We start from the raw sequence: 22,027 nt of genomic DNA, 5'->3' as shown, positions 1-22,027 counted from the left end.
AACCTGGAAGTCCATAGCCTACATACAACTAGAAATAAAAGTAACAAAGTTCACATAAAAACATGTCTGACTGCCTTTTCTTCACTTCAAAGATCTTCAATGAGTCCCACTGAGAAGCATTAACACGTGTGTGTGTACAACTGCTTTGTCAAACATTAACTTACAATATAATCATTCTCTGTGTTCTCGCTCCCACTACCTGTACTAATAACTGCTAATGTTGCACAGCTGTGATCAGTCACTGAATGACCTGTGTGTGTTCAGTTTATATATACATGTCAGAAAAGACAAAAAAATTATAAAACATACAACAGTCTGTTTAGGTAATATGGGAAGCCTCCATCCATTTGTGCGGGTGATCCAATTATCATTAAACAGAAAACTATAGAAGCTGGAGCTCCTGTGAGACTCAAACGTTTCTTTCACATATTTCAGTTAGTACAAGTGTTTGCAGGTTCATTAGTGTTGCACGGTTTTGGTGTTGCTAATGCCTAAGCTCATGAAGAGGATTGTAGCCCTAATTGTCGGTGGACCCAAAATTTGTGAGTGTGGCTGAAATGACGCTGAGCAATAAGCTTAAAATGCTTTTTCAAATTAGTATGAGTGAGCAGAAGGAAAAGCCTGCTGGCTGAAACAACCACAGTTAAAAACAATAAATGACAGCAGACACAAATGAGCAAGCCTGAACATTGAACCACTGGCAGATTAGGTTCATCACTGCTCCAATGCTCCTGTTACTAAGGCTTGACACCAAGAATCATCCTGTATTGCTTCAACATGTACAAGAGAAAATCTCAAGTCTGCAATGTTAGACCACTGCAGTGCAGAAAATCATGTCATGGTTTGGGAGAATGCAAATATAATTGTAACAGTACAAAACACAAACCCTGGATTAGAGAAGCCATTGAGATCAGGAAGTGGAGCTTTGACATCAACAGGGATGAAGAAATGTTTTTACTCTCCCACACCTGGGACTGTCTTCTCCAGAGACCATCAGACGACAGGGGGCATGGCCAGTCTGAGAGAACTGTCAAGTTGGCCACACCATGAAAGAACTCAAAAGGAAACATCAAAAGGATCAGTAGATGCCTCTTAGGAAGACTGGCAGTTCGGAGTTGAAACATGTCAGGAGATTCAAGTACATTTCCTGAAAAAAAGTTGTCTGAATAAATGAAACTAACATATGATGTGCTAGAAAGGCTTCACGAGAGTTCACAGGACGATATTCAGTAATAGGCTTTAGATAACAAAGTGTTTTTGTGACAGAATAAAATATTTAAAAAATTTCAGTTCATTTTGACTTTAACTCTGGACATAATTACTCTGGGTACCAACTTATTATGAATATAACAACCATTACTACCAATCAATAATGTTGACATATTCCAGTGCAACGCTCCCCAACCACTGGGCCACAAAGACAGGAGGAAGTTTTAATTATCAGCTGTATTTGAATTTGAAACATTTCGCCTTCAGCGCTCATAGGACACAATGACATAAATCATCAATGACATAAAAGCTTGTATTCACATGAGAACTGTGATGTTGCACATCACTGCAACATGCAACCTCACACATGGTGCATAACATTAGACAAAGACGTCAAAATGATGATGCACAGACTTTTTCATAACATTTCTTTATTATAAAAGTAAGTCTCAAGTACAAGAATACGTTTAAAACATTTCATATCTTTACAATTTACAGTTGATTGGCACCAAAAAGCTTTAGGAAACATCTCTACCACGCACACACGCACGCACACACACACGCACACACACACACGTTTTACATGGTCAACAGTGAACAAATTAACAGAATGTCAATCCTTTACAATAGTTCAGTTCTGTAATTGACACCTTCCTACAACAATGAAAATACACAATAATTTTGTCTGTTACAATAAAAAAATATCTGTGCTTTATTTGACTTCCCCCTGTTCTATTGAAACCTGAGCAAAATAAAAGGCCAACACTGACATTAACAGTGCGATAATCATACAAATCCCTATTGATAAAAAAAAATTAAAAATCATACAACCAAACTGACACTTTGCAGTGTAAAAGATGGCAACACGAAAACACTATTTCAATGAACTACACATTACTACAGACATTCATCAGAACACTATTTTAGTATTTAGGAAAATATTGCTGGAGTGCTATAAAAGTGTAATTTACTAATAATAAGCCTAATACATAGATCTATATATACTATTATTCTTGTTGGTGTGGAGTTACTTAGAAAGGCATTGATGGTAAACATTCAGCAAACACAGGCACACTTTGTTCACTTCACTGGTAAATTGATCAGAACTTGCAGTGACCATGACTCAGATTTTGTCAGAAAAGACTTAGAATGACAGCTACTCGATTTGTTTACTGATTCCATCCAAAACAGAGCTTCATATAGTCTGATAAAAGAAAAGGCTTCTTTTATGGTTATGGTTTTTTGGCAGTGGCTGTTAATAAAGTATTATGATGAGTGTAAAAGTGTGTGACGCTTACTAATCGGACAACGTGCTCATGGAGAGCGGCCTCTTGTGATGGCGTTTGTTTGTTCTCCCCTTGCAGAACACGTAGAGAGCCGTGAGTGGAACACAGCTGATCGAGGACACCAACAGCAGCCCAATGAAGACTTGTCCAAAGAGCGGGTACTCCACAACCTCGGATTTACCCTGAGGAAATACCAGCTTCAGTTACTCTCACATCTTAAACGTAACGTAGACCTACATCTTTTATTATACACAAACACCACTTCATCACATTTTCATTTCATTTAGAGAAATCTGTTGGGATTGTTTATAAGAAATTGTAGAATTTTTGAAAAATGTCATGTTCTTTCTACAATTTGCAGTTGGAATTGGCTGCAGTCATGTGGTCTGGGCATGAGAAAACTGCCAGCCCCTAAAAATAATGTGGAGTTTCCTTGTATTTGTGTATTTGAGAAACTGAAATACATACAGTTTAATTATTTGGTAATTTACACATTGGATGATCTAAGGGGCCAGATTTGGCCCACAGGCCTCGAGTTTGATGTGTGGCTTCTCTTACTAAACATTAATTCAAGAAGCAGTATTTTATTTAGATTTTTAAGAGGCTCTGTGATGTTGTTGAAGGGGAATGTCGTAATTCTAAAGTCTTTAGAAAGACTTCTTTAAAAATAAAAGTATGTATGATGTAAAAACAAATTACTTCAAAAACATACAAAACAGCAGAAAAATACACAAAAAGACAACAAACACACACGCAAAATGAAGTAAAAAAAAATACCCACAATAACTGATTTCAAAAACACACAGAAAGACTCCAAAAAGTAGTGTTGCAATGGAACAGAACAATTCGGGTAAATTTGAACAAGAAGTTAAGCTCGGGAATTTGGAGAATATTCAAAAACAAAAACATTAACTTTGTTAATGGGAGTAAATTTTTAATAAATAATATTAGCATCCATTCTAAATCTCCTTGTTCTCAGATATCATCAGTTATCTTGATCAGTGACCCTGGTCAGGGTATCAATATCATTCACACTTTAAAGACTCAGAAGACATGTATATCCCCATTAATAACCATACATTAGATCACAATGTAAGGACACCCCAAATAAAAAATAGTGATGAAATGGAAAACCCAGATCTGATCTAGATGAAACTCAGTGAGATAATTGAGCAACCAACTCTACATAAGAGTACATTTTCATAAAGATCAGTCAATTACACACTGAGATATCAATTTTAAAAATTTACCTAATAATAAGAAATAGTAATTTTTCCATTTTTCAAACTGATCCAGAATAGTATATTGATCAAGATCCCCTCCAAAATTTAATGGAATTTACACGAGCTAAAGTCAGTCTTTGGTTACAATTTAGTCAAAATTTGTGAAGTACTCTGGACGTATTCCTGCTAACAGACAAAGATTGGTGAAAATATGAGCTCCTTGGCAGAGGAAATAAATAAGAATAAAAGGACAAAATGAAACATGAAGCTGATTCTTCTAACGTGGCAAGAATAGTCGTAACTCACTGTGTCTTTGTTCCATGCCTGGTAGGTAGGCACTCCTCCCAGGATGTAGTTGATAATGTAGAAAATGAAGAGGGCAATAAGGAGAACAGGGCTGACAAACATCCACATTAGTTTCCAGTACCAGTTGGGACGATGACCAAGCATGTCCTCTATGTCTTTTTCAAACCTTGAAAACATGAAGTAAGTGCTTAGCTTCAATTGTATTTAATGGGCTCTCCAGACATAAGCACACTAACCTCTTAATTCCATAGATGTAACTGACAGTCACCACTTCAATGAGGACGATAAAGAGCAGAGAGAAGGTGGCTCCATAGTCATTAAATATGGTAATCCAGTAGTTTCCAGATGGGGTTGTAAAGCCCAGACCAAGCAGCATGCAAAACAAACACACCAAACCTGCAAGAATGTTCCCACAGTCACTGACCAGCACGCTGCTCAGCTCCCACCGCCCACATGAACTTAATCCACTCACCGTTAAATAGCTCCGTACTTATAGAAGAAAACACCTTGAAGTCTTGGAGCGGTGTGATGATAGCCATTATGTTTCCCAACATGCTGCCCATTCCCAGCAACAGCAGCATGATGAAGTAGAGCACTGACCACAGCTGAGATAGTGGCATGTTGGTGATGGCCTCACTGTACACGATGAAGGCCAGGCCCGTTCCCTCCACAGCCTTCAACAGAGCAGGAAAACGTATACTTCAACAATGTCTGCTTTTTATCTATCCACATTAAACCACATTATATAAAGTCTAATGTATTCGATGACAGCCATTCATTCACCTTTAACTTAAAGCTGCTGGAGACAATCGTTTTTTTAATCAGATAAAGACAATGGGCCTCATTTATCAAATGTTGGTGTGATGAAAGTACCACCAGTGGTTTAAGTGGGTCGGAACGCACCAGTACGGAGTTCCGAGACTTAGAAAAATGTCAATTGAGTGTCCTGGCACTTCTCTAAGTGCCAAGAACATACTTTCAGCGTTCCAGTACCCTCACCAGCGCATCTATTTTAATCCTTCAAATAGCTGCTCCACCGCTTATCAGAGCACATCAGCCTTCACAGTGCAGATGTAGGTACCAAATGTGTCTGGGCATCCAAATTAGTCCAGGGTCCGGCAAGCATGCGCGAAATGCGTCTCCATCCGGTCGGCCTATTTTACGGCAGTTTGTGTATTATTCAAAAGGTTAAAATCCTGCTTTTTAAAAATAATTAGAAGTTTATGCTTTGAGTGAATTCCGTTTTATGTTGGTGTTAATCTTATTTTCTGTTTGGTTTTTGATTGTCAATGTTGTGTATTGTGTTTTAATCCGTTTTTTTAATTTATTTTTATTTTTTTAATTAACAATTAAAAAAACCATAAAACAGTCACATATTTAAATGTGTACTATTAAAATATTTAATAAATGTATGATTGGTTTTCATTCAAATCATTTTAATTTACTGGATATATTCAGCACTTTGTTTTTAAACTAATTCAAGAGCAGGAAAAAAAAAATCTTAGTTTTATATATTGACAGTTTACATTTTTCACTCACTGTTAACTTACCTGTTTGTTAATAAAAAATCTAATAAAATGTAACTGTGTTCTCATTTGAATTATTTAAATTCTATATACAGTACATTAAAAAAAATTGCTCAATTTGATTGAGGCAATTGAATGGATTTGAGCCAAGTTAGTCCCTTTCCTTTTGGGTCTTGGGAATCATGCTGCACGGGGAGAGGAAGGGCCTCTATCGGGTGGAGGTTGTGCTCATTAACCTTAACAGTGCAGGCTCTGTCTGACTCCATCCAGTTGCCCTGTAACTCATACACAAAATATTAAGGATCTTTTGTTGTATACATGATCTGCTAACTGCTGGAGAGGAAAAGTACAATAAACATTGCTGTTGCAACTTAATGGGGAAAACATGAGTTTGCGGCAGGGATTCCATTGAGAAATCTTTGTATCAAGAGGCGCGTTCCTTTTTTTTTTTAACATTGACACATGCAAAATAGAGTACCAGCACCTTTTTTGAGCCACTTCAGAATCAGAATCAGTTTTATTGACCAGGTACAGTTTAGAACAATACGAGGAATTTGACTAGGTAGTTGCAGTGAAAGGAGACACTATATCCACGCAAGCTTTGGTATTCTTCAGTTGTGATGTGAGCGCATGGTACGATATTACCACGACCAAGAAGGTTATAGTTTTGTCGGTGTTTATTTGTGTATTACTTTGTTTGCTTGTGAACAGTCAAACTCAAAAACTAGAGGACAGATTTTGATCAAATTCTCAGGAAATATCAAAAATGGGAAAAGGAAGAAGTGATTGAATCCATCAATATATTGATTTTGGATCAGTTTGGAAAATCATTGATTCCCTATGATCAGCTCTTTGAGCTGGTACTAAAGCACCTCCTGCTGGTGACCATGAATGATCGTGGTGATCCACATGACAGTGAATAACTGGCAAAGAGGAGATTTGATGCTGGCAGAGGTTTGAGTGCTCTGGTTATTTCTATACTGATTGATTGTGGTATCGCTGAGTGCACAAAGTGTCGGGTGGCGAGAACCGTCTGTAGGGTTACTTGTTTAACGTCTCTTCTCAGTTATGTCTGCAGCCATTGTGTGTAAGTCTGTCAGTTACCACCTTCCTGTTAAACGTGCAAATCATATGTTTAGTATGTCACTGTTCAGCTCGATGTCCCAGCTCAGGATGAATAGGCCCAAGGAGTTAATAATTAATAATATTAATTATTAATCCAAGTTAAAACGGAACCAGCTGATGTTGACAGGCGGTGGCGTCACCTCTGTGATGTCACTGTGTTCCAAACGCAAGTATAAAAGAACCACCGGAACACTAGAAAATCAATGTGGAACAACCTGGCTGTGATCTCTGAACCCCCAAAAATGTAAGAAATGGAGGTGTATCTCGGCTCCAGACACTCCAGAAACATGGCAGGATGCACCTGAGCTCAGTTTGGAGCTTCATGGTAAAGACTGAATAATAATGTAAATATGTTTTTTTTTGTTCTTTTTGTTTTAGTTTTGCATGTTCAATACATTTTAGATGATTTTATACTTGAAAACAGGTATTTTTCAATATTTTGAGAAGAATTTTGGAAGCATGACAGGCTACCACCCATTTACCATTAATGATTATGATGTATTTACACTTCACAAATGGCTATTCCACTTTTGAAACAGACATGTTTATCGTAAGTTTCAAAAAAACAAAAAGAAATAAAATGTTATTGTTGGAGCTGTATGAGTGCATAAACAGTGATATGAAACATACGGTGTCCAGCTCACGCTCTAGACTGCAGTTTTCCAGTTTAGTGGATATTTGGGCAAACTCCATTGGGTATGTCGCGTTCAGCTTCTCGATCCACTCCAAGACATTGTCTATGGAAATCGTGTCTTCTGCTAGATTAAAAAAGTTCAGCAATAGTAGGCGTGTCCTAAAAGCAGAAAGCAAAGGCATCGTTAACATGGCATATTACATTTTATGTTGATATTTTTTTGCCTAATTTGAAAATCTAATTATTTAACACTCAATAACCATCATAATTTTATAAATGTAGACAACCAAAAACACAATTAATATGTAGCTTACTAAATAAAGGATATCAGCCCACCAATATTATCGGGCAATATTTGCCATATAATGTACAGTATGTATGATCGGTCAACATTGGTATCGGTTTTCCACCAATATTGATAAACCGATGTGTGCTGCTCTGCCTCAAGCTTTTTGTTCCTGAATTTACTTTATTTCTAGTGTTCCAGCTTCTGGTAGAAAACCATATTGTTTGGGTTTCCTGGTCTCACCTTTCAATTTGGGTAATTTTCAGTCCAAATCTATTTAGATTAATACTTGTTGTTTCAATAAGCTCATGTCATGGGCTAACCGCTAAGCTAACAGTAACTCACTAGCTTGCCAGCTATCTTAAGTGATCTGCACCTTTTGTACAAACTACATAAGAAATGTTTCTTGCACAATTTCTAAAGGTTATTGTATTATTTATTGTTACAGTTTCACAATAAACTTCAGAGACTCTTCATTTGTTGTGGCGTTCTTCAAACTGTTAAACTGTTCGGATCATTAGTCTGGATGACTAACAAGGCCGAAAGAGCTACTGTTTACACATATCAAAAACCAATATGACACTTTTTCCATTTCTGAGGTTGAATAAGGTTTCTTATTTTGCACAGATGATGTTTATTCATGGAATCCTTTAAGAGGGACATTGCCTTAAAGGTAGGCTTAAGCTGTTATTTCCCCTGGAGACCTACATAGGCTAATGTGACCTAAAATCTGGGCCTGTGTATATATCGGTATTGGGTATTATCGGAAGTTGGAAGTTTAGTGTTGGACAATATCAGATCTCTCTGTTCAATGTAACTTTCATCTGCAAATTATTTTTTTTTGGTTTTCTTAATAAACATTCAATAGCCATATTTACACTGAACAAAAATATAAACGCAAAACTTTTGTTTTTGCTTCCATTTTTCATGAGCTGAATTCAATGATCTTAAACAATTTTTAAAAACACAAAATACCTATTTCTCTCAAATATTGTTCACAAATCTGTCTAAATCTTTGTTAATGAGCATTTCTCCTTTGCAAAATAATCCATCCCACCTCAAGTGTGGCATATCAAGATGCTGATTAGACAGCATGATTATTGCACAGGCGTGCCTCAGGGTGGCCACAATAAAAGGCGCCACACATATTGTCTGTCATCTGCCCTGAAAAGTAAAAACTGGGATTCATCTGTTAAGAGAACACCTCTCCAACGTGCCAGACGCGATCAAATGTGACTCATGTCGGTTACGACGACAAACTGCAGTCAGGTTGATACCCCAATGAGGACGACAAGCATGCAGATGAGCTTCCCCGAGACGGCTTCTGACAGTTTGTGCAGAAATTCTTTGATTATGCAAACCGACTGTTGCAGCAGCTGTCCGGGTGGCTGGTCTCAGACGATCATCGAGGTGAACATGCTGGATGTGGAGGTCCTAGGCTGGTGTGGATACACGTGGTCTGCAATTGTGAGGCCGGTTGGATGTACTGTCAAATTCTCTGAAACGCCTTTGGAGACGTCTTATGGTAGAAAAATGAACATTTGACTCACGGGCAACAGCTCTGGTGGACATTCCTGCAGTCAACATGTCAACTGCACACCCCCATTAGAACTTGCAACATCTGTGGCACTGTGCTGTGTGATTAAACTGAACCTTTTTAGAGTGGCCTTTTATTGTGGCCAGCCTAAGGCACACCTGTGCAATAATCATGCTGTCTAATCAGCCATCTTGATATGCCACACCTGTGAGGTGGGATGGATTATCTCGCAAAAAAGAAATGCTCACTAACAGAGATTTAGACAAATGATATATTTGAACAATATTTGAGATAAATATGTCTTTTATGTATGTAGAATTTGAGTTCAGCTCATGAAAAATGGGAGCAAAAAGTGTTGCATTTATATTTTTGTTCAGTATAATAATCAACAGTGAGTATTGTATAAAGTAATGCAAAAACTATACATATGTGATGAGAATGTATGCAAGGTTGGGTAAAGAAATGGTATAAAAACTCACTTGTCCAAACATTTCTCATAGTTGACAGTAGCCTTGAAACCATAGATGGAAAATGTGACAATGCAAGCAAAGATGGAAGTTCCACAGTTGATAAGAGAAACAATGACAGCCTGTCTTTCAAAGTTATTGTTATATTGATTATAGCTAGCAAAGGCTATGAGTGAGCCAAAGCCTAAGCCTAGAGAGAAAAAGATCTGAGTAGCAGCATTGATCCATGTTTGTGGGCTGGCGAGCTCCTCCATCTAAAAAGTAAAAATGCAAATCAACAAGCTTTAACGTACACGCCTTAAGGAAAGCAAAAGCCTGAAGCATCCAGAGAAGTCTTCTCAGCAGCACCTTACCTTTGGTGTCACCATGTATAGGATGCCATTGATGGCTCCATGTAGAGTGAAGCCCCGGATTAGGTAGATAAAAAGGACCAGGTAAGGAAATGTGGCTGTGAAGTACACCACCTGCAGAGAAATGAAACCATCCAATAAATCTTCTGCTGGACCAGGTGTCTGTAAACTATATGCTCTGCGCAACCCTGGGGCAAATTTGGATAACAACACCAGGATACTTGCCAACAGTAGCCAGGAGAGTAGTTAGATATCACATTGGAAATTACCCATTACTCTAAAAGAACAAGCAGATGCTTCTGTTTGATTGCTAATGACTCATTGATCTGTTCCTGCTCTATGTAAACTACTATGATAAACACTGTAAAAGATAATCAAGTATCAGGAATAATCTACAGAAAATGTGAAAAATGCATCCAAACAAAACAAGAGCAGTACTTAAATCTGGGCACTCCAACGGAACGAACCGATCAATATTTAGTTTAGACTCCTTTTACAAAAGTAACGGCTACTATTTGTTTCCTGAGGCATGTAATGAGTGTCTGAATTCTGGATGTAATTTAACTATGGTTGTTTCAAACCATGAACAGCCCGTTCAGAGCATCCCAGAGTTTTAAAGATATTCCAGTCTGCACACTGGGATGACCATTTCTGAACATTGCAATGCTTTCTGTACAGGAATTCCTAGTTGATCCTTGTTAAAAAGTCCAACCTCAGCTTAACTTTAACTCTGTGACACTCCTACAATGATTAAAGAGGAGACACTGTTTGGCACTTTTTTTTTTATCAGATATCAGCATGATTTATTCATAGAATAAGATGGTGTTAAAAACATCATCCTACCGTCAAATGAGTGTTATATATTTTTGATTTAGCAATACAATATCAAGGACACAGGCAACTGTCAATTAAAGTAAAACGAGACTTACCTTTCCAGTTGACCTCACCCCTCGGACAACAAACAGATAGCTTATCGCCCAGGCAAGCAGGAAGCACAGCACCTGGCCTGTATGTAAGCCTCCATTGTACTCGATAGATGGTGCGATGTTGAGTGTTTCTCTGTAGAAGAAGTACTGAGTAGGTGTGGCCGTGTCACACTCCTCTATATATCCTGTCTGGTTGGAATTCAAGGGGCAAACTGCCCAGGGAAGGACAGACTGGAAAGGGCAAAGAACACAAACCAATGAATATGTTTCTATGTTATTCTGATCAAACATTTTGCATGTACTACCTAGGCAGCTTACACACCTGCATAGTTCCGGTCTAAGGGCTAAGTGGGCAAAGAACAACTGATAATTTTATCACTTTTGATTTGACTCTGCGTTCATAGCGCACTTTATAAATCACTCCTAAGTGACAGGTAAACCACGTCAGTAATAGAGCTGCTTGCTTTAGATGAATTAATAACTAAGATTGTACAATTTTCCACACACATGCACTAACGCCTGCCCTCCTCAAGACACTTTTATTGCTTTATGTTTTTTTTTTTTTTTAACTTTTGCTGCCCTTTGTCACCCAATCTGTTCATAACTTTTATGGACAGTTTCTAGGCTAGGGGGTTTGGTTTGGTGGTCTCAGGATTAAATAACTGCTTTTTTACAGATGATCTGGTCCTGTTGGCTCCATCAGGCCATGACCTTCAGTTCTCACTGGATCGATTCGCAGCCGAGTGCGAAGCGGTTTAAACGGCTTGCTTTGTAGCGGCTTAAACGAGCTTCCTTTGTACGGTGGCTGGGCTCATCTGGAAAGGGCTCGAAGTAGAGCCGCTGTTCCTCCGCATTGAGAAGAGCCAGGTTCCGAGAAAAAGACTTCTGATTTTTGGTAAGAGAGAAAGCGCTCTGCCTACCTTTTTTTTAACTTTACTTGAACTGCAGCTCCCCAGCCTGTGTGAATTTGAGCTAAACATTTTGAGATGTTTTACACATCGCCTGTGTGAATGTACATGCTTAAAACCCAATGCAAGAACATTCACTAAAATAAAAATTACAACAGTAGTCATTAAATAGAAGCTTACTTGGAATGAATGAAAGAGGTACCAGAAACTCCATGCATTGAGGATGTTGTAGTACAGGCACAAATAAAGGGATGTCACAATGCTAGCAATACCTGAAACAAAAAATTTAAAGAAAATAAATAGAATAAGTTGCAGAGTGCAGTACATATGTATTTCTAACATTGAATGCCTTGCACGTCATCCCCAATAGTTTCCAATCTGGACAGTCACGTGTTACATATATAGAGAATAACTGAGACACGATAGGATTGCACTAAGCTCCCCTTTAAAGAGTAACTAAAGCCCAAAATTGAAAACAAATATATTTGGTATAAAGTAGTGTTAATTCTGATCCAGCTCTTGATATTTCAGTAGGGATGTGAATCTTTGGCTGTCTCACGATTCGATTCCGATTCTTAGGGTCACAATTCGATTCAAAATCAATTCTTGTTTTACCCGATTCTTGATTCAAAAATTGATACAATCCTTAGTGCATTAAGGCAAATTATGATATCAAAACAATCCAGTTTGTATAAGATAATTTTAAATAAATTGATTCCAATGATGTAGTCACAAAAAGGCAAAATTAAGACAAAAGGTAACATTTATTCATGCTAAACTAATAAACACACACACACACACTCCTTGTGCTGCCTATGTAATACATTGTAAGTTGGGGTCGCTGTTGTTTCCTGTTGAGATCGTGTCATAGACTGTAAAGGTCTGGGTGAGTTCGTGTGTTTTGACCTAACACTGTTGCCGTAGTAGTCGGAAGTCGCCATCTTGAAAGCCCATGCCCTGGTAGTCTCTACTAATTAAGTTCTTGTATTTTCGGCTTGAAAAAACATGCTTGTGAGTAGGGATGTCCCGATCAGGTTTTTTTGCCCCAGAGTCCGTGTCTGGGTCCTTTGATTTTGAGAATTGGTCGATAACAAGGATCCGATACTTCTATAATACAATAAAAAGATAAAGAAGAAAAACAGATCCAGGATGTCCCTTATTTATTTTATTCAACTTATTTTAACATTCAACCCTAAACAGAGCACTTCTGTGACGTAGCTTGATCAATCAAGCAATAAATTAAAGATTCACTTTAGACTTTAGTTCAAGATTAAATAATATTAGATAAAAATGTCTAATATAAAAATGAATAGTGCCTCATCTTAAAATACCCAACAGGCATGTTAACAAATAAGAAAATAAAAGTGCCACAGTGCTGTAAAGTAAGGCCAGTAATGTGCTTTTATGAAGTGCACTCATATATATATATATATATATATTTATCCTTCTCTTGTCCAGAAGTGTTGGCGATGGGCAGAATCTGCTACTACTTTCTTTCTGGCTCCTAAACACGTTCATAAATGATTCCTTACCCCTTCAGCACCGAAAGAATATCTGTAATATTATGTGAATACGTAAAAGTCAGGTTTTTCTATTAGCTCTGTCTGCTAGCGCATAGCATCTCTTCTTCACTGCTAGAATTTCTGCATGCCAACCGACCACTGGGTTACCAGTGTTCTCTGCTGGTCCAAACAAATATCTGACGTAATTTATTATTTTTTTTAAGTCCAATTGTTGAGGCACAAAATACATTTTCAGTTGCACTTTTAAAAAGAAAAATAACTATTAAGCAGTTCTGCATTGTTTACTATAGAACCAGATTTCATTTGTATTGAATGTTTTATCATGTAAAGCACATTGAGTTGCCTTGAGTATGAAATGCGCTATATAAATAAATTTGCCTTGCCTTGCCTTGCCTTACTTAGGATGATCTCTTCTCACACACAAACATACGCAAACAAGCACTTGTGCAGAGCAGACAAACACGTCCTCAAACATCTGTGCACAGTGCGCACACACACTAGCATCAGGCTAGTTACCAGAGAGGCTAACGATACGTTTGGTCTCTTCTAAACAGAATAAATGCTGTAGGGATTTACCTGCTGTTGAACTCCTTTATTCACAAACGTGTGGGAGCACATCTGAGAACTTCGGTCTAACTCTCCACCTCCGCTCTGCATCCAACTTGTTCTGCCGTCCAAACAACAGACAGGGCTCCTCTTTTTGACACAAGTTCTTCTGTGTCATCATGTTCTACTAGTTCTGCAACTTCAAAGCTTTCTCATCCATTTACACTGTAACCAGAGCACTACTGTTTACCTTCGCAGTGCAACATTGAAAAGGCTCCGGTCTGACTCGGCGCAGCATAGCGTTCCAAACGTTGTGTAATCATTATACCGGTACGACGGTATATTAAAAATGTATATCATAACAAAAATATTTACCGGTATTCGGTATGAACCGGTATACTGCCGACCCGTATATTGATAATAAAAATACATATATATCCGAGTCCTGATCGGGATAATGTCCAATTCCGATCGAGTCTGAAACCATGTGATTGGGTCCGATTTCCGATCACGTGATCCTGTAAGTGTACTGCTTGATAACACTCCTAAGACTGTTTGTGAAAGTTAAGCATAAACAATGTCTTATATACAGTAAATCACCGCCGATTGGGGTAGATGTTAGCATGAGCATATACATGGGTTTTCCTATAGACGTTTATGTTTATAAGGACACTAATATGTATTTGTATGTTCAGTTTACAGTGTTTCCTGGGTAAAGACTCTTAGCGGATCTTCTGAATCAGAGTTTTGTTTTTGTTTAATAAATTCAATTAAATTAAAAAATCGGTTTTGGAAGGTTATGAATCGATTCAGAATTGTGGATGATTAAAATCGCGATTCTTATGTGAATCGATTTTTTCCCCCACCCCAATATTTTAGTCAAAGTCTTTCCATTTATCGTATTTTGTTGTAAACATATAAGAGTTACTGCCCTCCATGGGTTGAAACCCATTAAACCCATTAAAATAGAATTTTGCTGTTGGCTGAGGACGGTAGTTCGTGATGTTTTGGTGGCTTCTTAGGTCACTGTTAGCCCCCCGTAAAATTAACTTTCCAAAAAAAACAGGAAAAGCTCATTGATCCAAAGAACACAATAAAAATATGTTTCCCCAAGTGGTTTAGGTGTGTAAGTGTTTACTCTGCTAACCAGGGCCAACACTAAATAAAGACCTGTCATTTCTCAACAGAAAATTGGCCGAACTTGAGTATATATTTACTGCTTTGACAGAGGACTTTTTACACATCACTGCTGGGACTGGCTATACAGGAGGACAAGACACGTCTCAACAAGTCTCCTTGTTAAGTAATAACATGCATATTTTAATATATTTATATATTTTTAATGACAGTACAGTATGTTCCTGACAGTTGTCTATACTAGTTGCACTTTACCAAAAAGCCAAAAGCAGTTATGCACAATAACATCATGACGATCATAAATTAGCACTTACCCACTCCTCCCAAATAAGGGCTGATGGCATTCCACGCCCCAATGCTTCCCAAACGCATCTTCTGGCCAATGGCGAGCTCTAAATAGAATAAGGGCAGACCTTCCAGAAACAGCATGATAAGATATGGAATCAGAAACCCCCCTGAAAGTAGAAAGACACAAAAAGACACATTACTGTGCTGGCAGTTTTTTTGAACACGCTAAATGGTGCACGTTCTACTTCTAGTAATATTTATTCATATTACTATATCATTGCTGTTCTAATATATGTGATTGCACATCTTGTGTTTTTCATGAGTTTTGAAGAAGAACAATCACAAGTTTGAATTTGCTGGGGGTGCTAAATATTTTTCACTCATTTTTTTTTTTTTAGAATGATTGCTATATGGTAATGTTTTTTGGAACAATAAACAATTTAAGGCAGCTGGGATGTTTAAAAGCTAACAAACTACAATCTCATTAGGTTAATTGTTCATTTTGGATGCTAAAAGAAAGTTGTCACAACTGCTCTGTTTTCTGACAGTCTGTCATCGGTAGGCCGTTTGATTTAAGCGGTTGGAGGAACAGAGTAGAGCTGAGGCCACGTTTCCAGGTGCAGACCAAAGTGTATTTATTAATTGCTTCAAAGTAGAAAAGTATTTACAAGAAAATAGGCAAAAACAAGGTTAAAACATGTGCAGAGCTCCAAACATAGCTCAGTTCATGCAGCACTCTTCCCCCAACAATGCAGCTGAGCAGCTTTTATCGACTGACATATGATCAAGCCCCAGGTTTTCTAAAGCACAGGCAAGTTCTTAAAACAACAATTTTATTCTTTCAAACTATGCATTACAAATCTAACAATGTAAACACAAAATGTTGCTAGAGCGTTGTGCTTTATCTATCTTTGAGCTAAGCTAGCTCTGTACGAGCCAATGTTTTCAAAGCAGTCCTCCGTGAAATGAAAAGACAGACACACACATACAAACGTTTGGGAATGTATTTTGGTAACAACCAGCAAAGATAAAATATATCCACTGGGGTGCTGAGGGGAGGAAAAATAAATTTGTGCATGGCTCGTCTTGCCTCCCCCATGTCAGTTTACCAGCAAAGTAAATAGTGAGAGTGGAGCCCACCTCCCTGTGGGAGGGGTAGGAGGAGGAGTTAATCCACTTATGATGTCACAAATGGAGCAAACTCAAACCCTCCTATCTGAGCACATATTTCACAAAATGAGGAGCGAACAAGGGATGAAGGTATCATACATTTTCAGTTTTGGAGCCTCATAATGAGGCTATGGGGATACATATTACCGTTAGAAAACTAAAGTAAAATTTGTATAATATGGTACCTTTAAGGAAACCCCTGAAGGTCATTCATTTCTCGTGCTATGTAAGTTTGTAAAATACCAGAGTTTACCTCCAGAAATGAAAAGAGCCATATGATTTGGGCTGGACCACACCTACATACTGTATTTTGGGACAATGGGACTCGTGCAAGAAACGAGAATGAAAATAAGAGAAAAAATACTCATGTCTGAGATTTTGCCATTGATTTTTGGGATTTGTTTCCTTATCTTAGGCAAGTGGGGGAGAGCACTCGTGCTGAGATATGAGAAGGCATTAAATCCTAATAAATATTTGTCCAAATCACAACATATGTTTCAAATTTAAGAAACAAAATAAGCTTGCGTAATATAGTCTAACTTACATTATTACATATCTTAAAGGATTTTAGTTTAATTTTTTATTTAAATAAAAAAGTATGGCAATCACTTTTTTATTTAAAAAAGTCCCATTGAACCCAGTCACCACAATAAAAGCCCTGGGATTATTTAACAGGTCAAACATCTAAACAATGTCTTACCTATTGTTCTAGATACATTGGCAAAGCAGGCTTTAAGAGGAGAGCACATGTTTAAAGATTGTGCAGAATAATTTGCAGACAAAGATGAGTGGCTTCTGAGCTGATTTAGATTGCCACAGGCTGTGCTCTTAGAATAATGTAATACTAGTACAGTGCCTGTTGGAAGAATGTATTCATATAGTGGGGGCTTAAGTAAATTTGTCAATTATGGCCAAATGAGTAAGTGTTTGAAGGTTGGATGTACAAAGAGGTGTACATACTCGGTACTCTGTAGTAAGGGTGTGCGATCTGACGATATTAGATCATTAAAGATTACAACATGACGACAATTTCCCAAATCACGGAGATCGTAAAACCGTCTGTCGTGCACACTTTAACCCTTGCGGTGCCGTGCCTACGTCATATGTCTGTAGTCCATACACAGCACATCCAAAGGTTTTTTTCACTGCCAAATCACACCATTTGCTTGTCAGCATGTCAGCATTACAGACACTGAAGAATTATTAAGCGCTTAAACAGCGCAGAAGTACATTCCCCTCCCCCTCCCCCTCCCCAGTGCAGGAACACACAGGTGTGCTGCTTCTTCTGTGCTGTCAGAGGCTCAGTGCAGATGTCTGTCTGTCCTGTAAAACTCCATCAGTTCTGAGTGTTGAAGCACTGAGAGACGTTTGAGGAAACACTACACGTGTTTCTCTTCTGTTACTCTCTGTCGCTCAGCAGCTCTGCTTCTCACGGGGCTGTTTCCACATTCTTAAAGGAACAGTGTCCTGAATGGGATTTACTTTAAAAACTACTTTCAGCAACTCAGAGCTACCCTGAAAGAAGCAACACTATAGAATGTAATCACATATTTTGGCCTTAATGAAGGAAAAAGTCAAAAGTGACACAAAATGTTGTGATTGTGCTGCTAGTGATTAACCAAAAGGTCTTTATGGCATTTTTCTCCACTGACTTTGACCCATTTGAGTTTATCTTGTAAAACTATTGAAAAAAATAAATGGAGTTTAGATCGCCTATTGAGATTTTCAGAAAAAATATAGAGATATGAATATTGGTCCATATCATCGAGGCTTAATTATATTTGCAGGTGCAAAGTAAAATAATGTGTGCGATTTTTTGTATAATTATTGTTTTTTTGTTGCCATTGCAGTGTGATTCTGGAGTCATTTTGTGTATTTTTTTTTAAATCTTTTTTTGTGTACTTTTGAGCATTTCTGTTGTCATTTTGTGTATAAATATTTAGTTTTGTGTATTTTGAGTCATTATCATATTTTTGTTGTCGTTTGGTGTATTTTTCTGTAGAGAAAAAAAACTGACCCGCGGGAACTATTTGAAACTTCCGGAAACTCTTCCGTTGTCACAACGCTCCCTCTAAATGGCTCTGTGTGCGTTCAGCATGTACATCCAAGGTGCGCATTTGGTTATATAGCATGTGGTGAAAATATCAGCATTTATAATGCCGTATACGTGGAGAAATTTGCATTTTTCGCTGTTCGCTTTCAACATAGCCGCGGCCATTGCCCGCCAATAACTTCAGGGTCCCGTCCGTCCGGTCTAAACAGCGAACGGTCAAACAAACATAAAAATAAACATTTTGAAATAACCAAATAAGTCCAAAATGACGCATGCACACTAGGGCTGAACGATATATCGTTATCGTATCTATATCTAGATATGAACTTTCAAGATATGAATATCGAAAAAAGTAACGATATAGACGATATAGATTCCTCCTCTTCCCGCTCGCCCTGCATACAACTCTGGCAGTTACAACAAACATCACTTTAACGAGTGCCCTTGAATGCACCGCTAAGGCCAGCGCGCACACACGACAGAGACAGCGGATGAAAGAAAGAAAGAAAGAAAGAAAGAAAGAAAGAAAGAAAGAAAGAAAGAAAGAAAGAAAGAAAGAAAGAAAGAAAGAAAGAAAGAGAGAAAGAAAGAAAATGAGTGCGGGAGATAATGCGGCCGGTGGCAGTGCAGAATCTGATTTGGTGCCAAAACATAGATCCTCCATAATTTGGAGGTATTTTGGATTCAGAAAGGACGATGTTAACCAGAGTGAGGTGTTGTGCAGGTCGTGGTTCGGACGCTGGACAAGCGTTATAAAATACCATCCCGAACACATTTTAATCAAGTGGCCATTCCGAAACTTTATAATGAGTGTAAAATGAATGTTGAATCCGTGCTCCATGATATCGATCATTTCGCCACAACCACGGACCTGTGGTCGAGCCGGACAACCGAACCTTACATTAGTTTAACGATCCATTTTATTACTACAAACTTCGAACTCCAGACCCGCTGTCTGCAGACATCATTCTTCCCCGGGGAGCATACCGGGGATAATATAGCGGAGGAGATGAGAGGTGCGTTAGCAGACTGTAACTTGAAGGAGGACCAACAAGTTTGTGTAACGACTGATAACGCATCGAACATGATAAAGGCTTTGGAGGTGAATGGTTGGACACAGTGCTTTGGACACAGGCTACACCTGGCAATAGGTACGTTTTGCTATGTTTATTTTTTAATTACTTTCAGACAGAAAGAGGTAGGGGTGTGTGTGTGTGTGTGTGTGTGTGTGTGTGTGTGTGTGTGTGTGTGTGTGTGTGTGTGTGTGTGTGTGTGTGTGTGTGTGTGTGTGCATTATTATGTGGTTATTTAGCTGTTGTAATATAATAATTAATTATTTTGTACATCTATTTGGCAAAGAATCTGTAGAAGTTGTGCTGCCTGTAACTACCTCTGTTCTGTTAGTAGCAAATGCATTTTCTGTATACAGTTATGTGATCTTTTGAAGAATATAAATGTTGTTGCACTTCAATGCACTTTCAATGTTCCACCAGCTGCTGCATTTGTTATTTATTGTTAAAGCAGAGCTGCAGTAAAATGTTTGATTTTTAATTTATTTTTTCATAATTTATCTTAATGTTGATGACTGGCAGTGAGTTCTTAAAAATAAAACTGCACTTTCCACATTTTTTTGTATCATGATGTTTTTATTTTTCTGAAAAATGCCTGGTTTTCATCGAACCCGTTGTCATATCATATCGTATCGAAATCGAGATATCTGGCATGAAAATCGAGATATGAAATTTTGTCCATATCGTTCAGCCCTAATGCACACACTTGGGGTATGTGCAGCTGTTCATAAGAGAAATTTGCATTTTTCCCCGTTCGCTTTCAACACAGCCGTGGCCATTGGTCCCCAATAACTTCCGGATCCCGTCATAACTTTTAGTTCCCGTCCGTCTGGTCTTAAAAGCGAGTAGTCGAACAAAAATGAAAATAAAGGTTTTGAAATTACCAAATGACTCCAAAATAACAGATGCACACACTTGGGGTATTTGGAAGCCGTTAACAAAGTTTCAGGTCGAACAGATATTCGGGGAGATATTCACTCCGCAAACACGCACACAGAACTTTCTTGCTTTTATAGATAGATTCTCGAGCCACAACTTAGCGTAAACACACGTCTGTCAAATCCTGTGCCTCTACAGTACAAGTGCACTTGGAGTTCTGGCCACAACGTAGCAGGAAGTCACCTGCGACCTGCTGATGGCCTCCAATTCCGGTTCCACATCCCTACTCATTCTTCTCGACCTCTCTGCTGCGTTTGACACTGTTGACACCACATCCTCCTGCACCGACTCCAGACTACACAGGTCTCTCTGGCACCGCCCTTCAATGGTTTCACTCCTGCCTCACTGACAGAGCCGAGTGCGTAGCAATGGGGGATGCAATATCTTGACACCACACTGTCACCTGTGGGGTCCCCCAGGGCTCCGTACTCGGTCCAACCCTCATCACCATTTACATGCTCCCCCTGGGTCGTGTCGTCAGCAGGCATGGAATTAATTTCCATTGCTATGCTGACGACACAGAACTATATTATATTTTAAAATCACTCCCCCCTGCTCCCCCTCTGCCACAGCTGCCGGCCTCAGCTCCTGTCTGGAGGAGATAGGGGTGTGGATGAGTCAAAACTTTCTGCAGCTAAAAGGCTCAAAAACAGAAGTCATTCAAAGTGGAACCCCTCATCAACTCTGCTCCTCCCCAATCACCTCTGTTTTATTTTCTGGACACAGCATTCCCCTCTCTCCCTCTGTAACAAACCTGGCATTAAATTTGACCCCCACCTTTCCTTCGACAGTCATGTCACCTCCATTTGCAAAACTTCATTTTTTCACCTCCGTAATATTTCCAAACTGTGACCCTCCCTCTCCCTTCCTGCTGCAGAGAAGCTCGTCCATGCCTTTTTCTCCTCCAGGCTGGACTACTGTAATGCACTCCTCATAGGGATCCCTGGCAGAAGCCTCCAAAAGCTCCAGTATGTGCAGAACAGTGTTGCCAGGTGCGGCAACACAAGCAAATCACCCCCATCCTCCGTACACTGCACTGGCTCCCCATTCAGTCCCGCAGAGAATATAAGATCCTCCTGCACACCCATCACTGTCTGCACTGAACTACTCACACCACACACGTCAACCAGGACCCGGTCAGGCCAACAGCATCGTCTGGTCACACCCAGAACACGGCTCAAAACAATGGGCGACAGGGCCTTTGAAGCCGCTGCCCCCCGCCTGTGGAACGCCCTCCCAGACCACCTCAGGGCCCCGCAAACGGTGAACATTTTTAAGGAATAACTTAAATATCACCTTTTTACAGAAACTTATTCTAACAGTTAATGCCTCTTTTTAAGTCCTGTCTTTTAATATATGTTGTGTTGTAATGTTTTAATCCTGTAGTACTCACTTGTAAAGTGCATTACAAATAAAATGTATAATTATTATTATTATTTTCATCCCAGGGAGAGAGGAGACAGGTCAGAAATGCCACAATCCTCTCTGGGTCATGCACTTCCAAGAGTACAGTATGTC

The 22,027-nt window shown here is 38.8% G+C and overlaps 1 protein-coding gene across 1 annotated transcript in view; it reads right to left on the bottom strand.

Annotated features, from left to right (window-relative positions):
• Positions 1-1,623: 1,623 nt before the first annotated feature.
• The window catches only part of slc6a20 (solute carrier family 6 member 20), a 38,960-nt gene continuing 18,556 nt past the window's right edge, over positions 1,624-22,027 (bottom strand). Inside the window, exons 2-11 of the mRNA XM_028471598.1 lie at positions 15,304-15,444; positions 11,964-12,055; positions 10,879-11,106; positions 9,953-10,063; positions 9,612-9,853; positions 7,306-7,468; positions 4,497-4,698; positions 4,261-4,420; positions 4,025-4,190; positions 1,624-2,677 (exon numbers count right to left, since the gene is read on the bottom strand). Of these exons, the coding sequence (XP_028327399.1) occupies positions 2,507-2,677; positions 4,025-4,190; positions 4,261-4,420; positions 4,497-4,698; positions 7,306-7,468; positions 9,612-9,853; positions 9,953-10,063; positions 10,879-11,106; positions 11,964-12,055; positions 15,304-15,444 (1,676 nt within the window). The 3' untranslated portion in view covers positions 1,624-2,506. The remainder of the gene's footprint in view (positions 2,678-4,024; positions 4,191-4,260; positions 4,421-4,496; positions 4,699-7,305; positions 7,469-9,611; positions 9,854-9,952; positions 10,064-10,878; positions 11,107-11,963; positions 12,056-15,303; positions 15,445-22,027) is intronic.

Source organism: Gouania willdenowi, chromosome 16 (assembly GCF_900634775.1).
Source record: "Gouania willdenowi chromosome 16, fGouWil2.1, whole genome shotgun sequence".
Classification (NCBI taxonomy): domain Eukaryota; kingdom Metazoa; phylum Chordata; class Actinopteri; order Blenniiformes; family Gobiesocidae; genus Gouania; species Gouania willdenowi.
The sequence above is the reverse complement of the archived record's forward strand: the minus strand, read 5'-3'. Positions and strand labels throughout refer to the sequence as shown.